Consider the following 7687-nt stretch of genomic DNA (forward strand, 5'->3'; position numbering starts at 1 on the left):
CATAAATATGGGTCAGCTGCCAAGTGTCCAAATTTTTGTCCCAGGGCCATGGGGCTCAAGTGTTAAACCCAGCATGTCACTTTTTTTCAATGCTGTTTTAACTTTGAATAGTTTTTAAACGAAAGGTTGTTAAGTCAAGAATTCACCTGTAAGAGGAAATGGCAGTGCAAAGCGGGAAGAATTTGAGGGGTTATCACCTCTGCAAACGGCTCTGGGATGTAAGTGTGTGTGTGTGTGTGTGTGTTTTTGGGTTGAACTGTAGTCCCTTGTGAATTTCTCAGGGAACAGTTGTGAATTCAGACACTTGTGAAATGTTTCCAATCTGATCCTACTACCCCTGAAACAGAGGCCTTAATTTTATTATTTAACATCTTAGTGCCGTTTTTTAAAAAAATTGAACAATACTCCAGCACAGGGGTCTTCAAACTTGACAGCCTTAAGACTTGTGGACTTCAGCTCCCAGAATTCCTCCTCCAGTCAATTTAGCTCAGGAATTCTGGGAGTTGAAGTCCACAAGTCTTAAAGCTGTCAAGTTTGAAGAGCCTTGCTCTAACCCATTCACAAAACACCCTGAGCCCCCTTGTAGTTTGACTACAATGCGGCAACCCAGCGGTTGGGAATTTACAGAGAAGGAGCATGGGAAACCCAGGTGGTTTCTGGCTCTCTGTAGGTCATAAGTAAGAGGACCTAAGTCACTCTTCTCAGTGCCATTATAACTTCTAACAGTCGTTAAACAGATTGTCAAAAAGGGAAAAAATATAATAGGTACAAAAAAAGCGGAAGACATGTTTTTAAAATGGTATGATTGGTTATTACAACAGTAAAGAGGTGTTTTTTTTCTCTTTTTCTACTTTTAGGCAGCATTTTTTGTGTTTTGTTAGGGGGGGGAAAAGGAACAAAATTGGACGTGGGAAAACGACTGGCTCTGGCCCTGCCCCTATTTAAGCCCCACCCACATTTAAGCCCCACCCACTCCGTCTCTTGGCACCCGCCCACCCCAAGCCAACAGAACACACCCGTTGATGCAAGCTTTGGTCTTTTTATTAACATTAGTGTTGAGTTAAAACCTTTTTTTTTTGGCTAAAGCTCTTCAACTTCCCATGGCTGGATACGCAGCTGCCTGTTTGTCCCTTAGCAAAACCTGAAGCTCAGCTTCCAAGGAGCGCCTGCCTCTCCGGCCTCCATTCGATACGAACGTCCAGCCGAAACCCGCCTCGTGCTGTTTCGAAAGCGGGGCATTCTGGACCGCTTCATCTTGGGCTGGCCTGCATTTCCTTCTTCCTCCTGCCCCGACACTGTAGGCTTCCTGCAGTTCTCCTTCGTAGCCTCCGCCCAGATCTCCAAATCTCGAAGCTGAATCTCCAGTTGTTAGGGTTAGGGCCCTCCCCCCCCCCCGTTGGCTCACCCCAACGCGACCCATCCAATTTTAGCCTTTGGTTAGAAGAGGTGGAAACAAGCCCTCCTCCCGGTCAGGGTGATGATCCGGTGCTTCGGCGTCACCTCCAAAGCTTTCCTTGTGACTTGCAAGTCCCGGACGGTTGCGATCCGGTGGATTTCTCTTGAAATCCTCCTGCCCTCACACCAGCTCGCTTTCCTCCGGAGGGTAGAGTTTCTCCCAGGCCATCAGACGACAGGCACAGAAGAACCTCCAGAGGTTGAGGAGGACCCCCTGGTCGAAGGGGTTCTCCACCTTGCAGTGTTTCAAGTAGGAGATGCGGTGGCGGGACATGAACTCCCAGGTGGTTGTGTTGCAGGAGACGAGGTAGAGGTGGGAGCCCAGCAGGAGCATCGCGATCACGGTGCAGATGAGGAGGAGGAGGAAGGAGAGGAGGAGGAGCAGGTGGCACTGAAGCCAGAGCCAGGAAAAGGACTGGAAATTCAAGCCGGACCTTTTGAAGAGAAGAGAGAGAAGGAAAGAGGGAAGAGAAGAGAGAGAGAGAATTTAGGAATGACTGTTGGAATATTGATAGTCCTTGACTTACATCAGTTTTCTTAGTGACCATCCAAAGTTAAGGTACTTTAAAAAGGGTGACTTAGGACTGTCTTTCACACGCCCATCGCAGCATCCCTGTGATCGCGTGATCGACATCCGAAGGCTTGGCAACTGGCATGTATCTATGCCTGTTGCACTGTCCTCAAGTCACGCGATCCCCTTTGGCCACCTTCTGACAAGCAAAATCCACGGGGGAAGCCAGGTTGGCTTAACAGTCATGTGACTAACTTAACAACCGCATCACTGGCTGGGGAATTCTGGGAGCTGAAGTCCACAAGTCTTAAAAGTCGCTGCGATTGGGGGAAGAAAGAAAAAAAACCAAACCCTGCTCTTAACACAAAAGCTTTTCCTTCGCTATCACGGCGGTGACCGTGGACGGGAGGCAACCTGATTGTGATGGACAACGGAAGCGATGCCACCGTTTCCTCCGACCTTCAGAGCCAGAATCCCCGATCCCGTCACTCACCAAGCCACCTGCAGAGCCCAGAGCAGGACAGCGAGCTGCAGCCCCAAGTAGAGCACGAAAAGGGGGTGGTTCCTTTCCCCGATGCAGTTCTCGATCCAAGGACAGTGATGATCGTAGCGGCGGACGCATTGCTGGCACGCCTGGCAATGCTTGGCTCGCAAAGGTTGCTGCAAGATGGCAAAAGGCATTGTTTCACCCTCACCAAAGGCCTTTCGACTTAGCCTGGAGGGCCATCAGTCGGAGACGGCAGGGGGTCAGACTAGATGGTCTTCAGGATCCCTTGAAACCCTGACTTTCTATGGCCGTGTGCTGGCCAAGTCCTACTCTTTACTCTTGTTTTTTTTCCCACCCATAAATGCCTCAGCGTCAGAAATCTAGGGGGAAATTCCACCTACAAAGGAGAATATTTGTAGCTCAGGGTTGAAATGAAGGGTCCCTGGTGCTCTCCGAGCTTGGTGGTTTCCTGGCAGACGTTTCATGACCCAACTAGGGAACATCATCAGTGCTACAAGGCAGCGGGGCTTGCAAAAAGGAGCAGGAGGAGAATTGTGGGGTCCCTGGTGCTCTCTGAATTTGATGGTTTTCTTGCAGACGTTTCATGACCCAACTAGGGAACATTATCAGTGCTACAAGGCAGTGGGGCTTGAGAAAAGGAGGAGGTGGAGGAGGAGGACAAGAACTATGGGGTCCTTACAGACATTTCATTACCCAACTAGGGAACATCATCAGTGCTAGTTTGGGACATGAAACGTCTGCCAGAATACCACCAATCTGGGAGGGCACCCGGGACCCCCTCAAAGCCCACCCTCTCAATTAGGAAGCAGCGGAAAAGCCGCCGTAACCTGTTCAGTGGAACGCCACGGCCCTTCTCGAGGGCACATCGCGATGCCCTGGCAACATTCGAAGTGGTCACCACAATAACAAAAGAGATGGAGGGATGCCGGAAAGTGTGTGGAGAAGAGCAAGAAAGAGGATGAGAGGACTGGAGGCTGAAACATGGCGATGAACGGTTGCAGGACCTGGGCCTGGCTAGTCTAGGGAAGAGAAGGACCAGGGGAGGAGACAGGAGAGCAGCCTTCCGATATTTGAGGGGCTGCCCCAGGGAGGAGGAAGGGGTCCAGCTATTCTCCAAGGCACCACGAAGCAAAGGATGGAAACAAACCAAGGAGAGAAGCAACCTCGACCTTCCTGACAGTGAGAACAATTAACCAGTGGAACAGCTGGCCACCAGGACTTGTGGGTGCTCCATCACTCAAGGTTTTCAGGAAGAGACTGGGCAGCCATTCGTCCAGAATGGTTTAGGGTTTCCTGCTTCAGCACGGGACTAGACGACCTCCAAGGTCCCTTCCAACCCTATTATTCTATGATGCTATGCTCTCTCTCTGGCCATTTCCCCGAGAAACCAAGGCCTACCTTCACCATGCAGTATCCACACCGTCTGAGACGAACGTTGGGAGCCTGGGGGAACGTTTTGGCCTTCTCTTCTCCGGTCATTGAGTCCTATCAAAATTATATCCAATAATCTTGAGCAAAAACTGAACTGCCTCAGGACTTACCTATTCTTTCCTAAGTATCTTTTTTGAAAAAAACAAAACAAAAACACCTTTAAGTAAAACAGGACTTTAAAAAAAAAGCCTAAATAAAACAAGAATACAGTTGATGTACAAGTTCTTTTCCCCCTACGACCATAATGGAGCCAGCTGACTCTGGTTGTAACTCATGACCGTCATAAAACGGGTCACCCCTAGGACAGGCCAGATTTTACAATCTTTTTGCAGCGGTCGTAAAGCAAATGTTGCAGTCGTAAGGTGAGCCAATTGTTCATGAAGTTTGTTTAAGTAAATTTCAGCCCCATTTTGCAAGGCTTCTTACCACAGTTAAGAGAACCTGGCTGCCCCATTGTCACAAGCTTGGAAAAGGGGATCACGTTACTAACCCTCAGGACACTGCAACCGTCGTAAATATGAGTCAGTTGCCAAGCGGCTGAATTTGGGTCACGTGACCATGGGGAGAAATGCTTCAAGTGGTCGTAAGTGTGAAAAACGGTCCTGAGTCGCTTTTTTTTTTCCAGTGCCGTTGTCCCTAAACGAATGTTTGTAAGTTGAAGAGTACCTGTACAGACTTCATCCTCGAATAGTGGCCACAACTGAGACTGGCAATTCTGTCGCCAAGCGAAACAGTCCCTAAGTGAGGCTGTGATGGAGCTCGTGGTCTGTCTTCCCTCGCTTTGCAGACCCGCGAAAGGGTCGTATTGATGAGGATTGTGTGTAGCAACCCCACGCTTTGCCTCCGTCGAGGGTTTCAATTTCACGCCCTTTAAAACTCCCAACAGCCCCCTGAAACATTCCCAGTTTTTCCTTGAGGGATCGACCCACCTTCTCGTCTCCGCTGTCGTCCTCAACGTAGCCAGGATTCATGAGCGACACAACAAAATACAGGACAACGGAAAAGAGCACCAGCACAATGAACAAAAGAGGTTGGAGAAGTTCTCCCTGCTCCAGCTGCCTCCGGAGATCTGGAAGAGGAACACAAATTGGAAATTAAGATTAGATTAGAATTCTTTATTGGCCAAGTGTGATTGGACACACAAGGAATTTGTCTCGATTCACAATCAAGTGGTGCCTTGGATCTTGGCGCAGGAAGTAAGCTGAGTGAAGCTGCCTTCTGTGATTGACTGATAGTGCCTCCCTAAAACAATTGGGGCACCACTAGAACTCTGTTGGCATCGACAAATTCCCTAACAGTCAATTGCAAAAGACAGCTGACCGCTTGTTTGGAACAGCTGACATCCTGCAAACAAGATATCAAACATCCACATCAAACTTCTGTTCATCCCAGGTCCTTGGGAAGGTCTCAACAGGGGGATAAAAATGCCAAATCCAAACATGTAAACATCTTATCATTTTTAATTCGGAAGAAAAAGCAAAACGAACATCGTGCTTAGTCCAAAACTGCAATTAATATGGAGCTAAATAATAAACTAAAAATAAACTATAATAAACTAATAATAAACTATTACAAATGTAAGCATAGTGTAAAATTATTAGTGCAAAGACTCGGAAAATATAGAAGAATAAATAGTTTATATAGCTAGATTTAATAATTGGGAATATTTTTAGTTTTTTCAAACATCTGATTTTATTACCATTCTGTATATTACTTTCTGATTTTATTAGCACTATTATAGATTTTGATTTTCTTTTTATCCCGCCTTTATTAAATAAGGCAGCAAACAAGCCGAATAGTTCTTCCTCCTCCTGTTTTCCCCATAACAACAATCCTGCCTGAAATGTCAACCATAAAATATATATTTTTAAAAAAAAAAATATGAAGATTCTGTTCTAGAACAATAGAGTGGAATCCTGGAATCTTGCAGAGTCTGTTTCCTGGCCTGGCTTCCCTTAAACGGGCTGGTGGTTCATTCGAGAGGGTGCAATCTTCCAATTATTAGAAATAATCGCAGTTCATGGATGAAATGGCCCAAAGGCTGCTACTCCCTTCGCTGTCAGGAGGCCAGAAATATCCAGGCAGGAGGATAAAACAACCTCAGAATATGGGAAAGGATCTCTCCGGACCGATTCGATGCTCCCAGACTAGGTTCACACAACCACTAAGTCGCCCCCCCGCTTTAAACTAGGTTAACAGAAAGACAGGCGCCCTTTGCACAGAAGGCGCGATGCCCATTGCCAGATCAAAACTCTGGTTTAAAGCGATGCCCACGAGACCCGGAACCTCCCACCCGTAACTCTCTTCGGCCACGCAGGTCCGAATGTGAGAAAACTCCGACGCGTGTTGTCAAAAAAAAGGGGGTGGGGAGCGAGCAACACGCGTGCACTTTGCACTAATCCGTAATAAGGTTGGCACACCGCGGCGATCCTTTGCCGGTGCTTCTTCTGTCTGAACTCGTGGCCGCTTCGGCTGGAGGGAACAAGCCGTGGTTAACCTAGATCGTGGCTTACACTCAACAAGCCACGATTGCTTCCCCCCCGCGGCTTGGCTTGGCGGGGATCTCCCGGGCATTCTCCCAAATTTACCCTGCCAGGGACCCCGAATCCATCTCACCTGTGTCGTGCAGGAAGAGCCCCACCGTCACGCCCAAGCTGAGCCCCGTCTGCGCCGCCCTCACCGCCCACCCACCGCCCACGGCCGGCCGGGGCCGCATCCTCCCTCGCCGACCCGCGGCTACTAAGTTGCTCCAAGCGGAAGCGCCGAAGCTCCGCCCCACCCCGCCGACGGGAAGACGGGATTGGCCGGCCAGAAGACAGGGGAAAGGCGTGGCCGGGGACGCCGCGCGCTGATTGGCTGAGCCGGCTCGAACTGTTGCAAGTTCTCCTCGAACTCGCCCGTCGTGTGGGGGGGGGGGCAGTGGGAGCGATCGGGCTGGACTTCGACTCCTATCATCCCCCACGCGGTCGAGGATTATGGGAGTGGGAGTCCTCCGCAGTGGGGAGAGAGGAGGAGCCCACCTCACAGGGTTGTTGTGGTGGGAAAAACAGGAGGAAACCAAGTAGGCTGTTCTGGCTTGAGATACCAATGGTGTAATAAAGGTGGGATTAAATAATAATAATTCGCCATCAAGGGCCCACAAAGGTGTCATCGTAACCTCAGGAATTTGTAAAGGGACCTTCAAGGTCATCTAGTCCAACCCCATAGAGCGCCAAGAGAATGGCGAGCTCATTCCTTGCACAAAACACACTGGCCGTTTCAACACAGTGGCGATTTTCCCGTCTTTCCAGAAATGGGATGCATCTCCAAATGGTGTTTTGGAAATACACTGGAGCATTCGCACTCCCGTACATTATTCAGAAATGAAATAAAAACCGCATAGTTGTAATTTCAAATTATTTTTCTGCTAAGCCCAATTCCCTTGGCTTCAAGACAGAAACCCATGCCGATTTCCCGTTCCTTTAAAAAGCCCCAGGAGAAATTTGACTTTGTAAACAGCAAAAAATTTTAAATATTTTCAGAGCAACCCAAGGACTCTTCTGGCCAGATATAACAAACAATACACCCCCACTTAGCAAAAAGGAAGAGCCCTCCGTTTGATCTGCTCTCCTCCAGCCAAACCAAAATCGGGAAGAAAAATTTCTTTAACTCCTTCATCCTTGGCAAAATTAAAAGCGTTTTATTTTAAAGGCAAAATGTATCAGTGAAAGGCCAACCTTCCTTGTGGATAAATTCAGATTGCATTATATACGAACCAACGTATTTACAATGAGGCCAAGAAA

The 7687-nt window shown here is 48.4% G+C and overlaps 1 protein-coding gene across 1 annotated transcript; it reads right to left on the reverse strand.

The window, feature by feature from the left end:
* Positions 1–1026: 1026 nt before the first annotated feature.
* On the reverse strand, positions 1027–6671 carry ZDHHC12 (zDHHC palmitoyltransferase 12). The gene is made up of 5 exons (XM_026685869.2): positions 6522–6671; positions 4835–4974; positions 3873–3959; positions 2460–2626; positions 1027–1889 (listed from the first exon to the last, which is right to left on the reverse strand). Exons 1-5 carry the CDS (start codon positions 6619–6621, stop codon positions 1577–1579), a joined length of 807 nt encoding a protein of 268 aa, XP_026541654.1. The 5' UTR covers positions 6622–6671; the 3' UTR covers positions 1027–1576.
* Between the last annotated feature and the right edge of the window lie 1016 nt (positions 6672–7687).

Source organism: Notechis scutatus, chromosome 15, assembly GCF_049901735.1.
Source record: "Notechis scutatus isolate UNSWTSFEM ecotype Mainland chromosome 15, rNotScu1.2, whole genome shotgun sequence".
NCBI classification, from domain to species: domain Eukaryota; kingdom Metazoa; phylum Chordata; class Lepidosauria; order Squamata; family Elapidae; genus Notechis; species Notechis scutatus.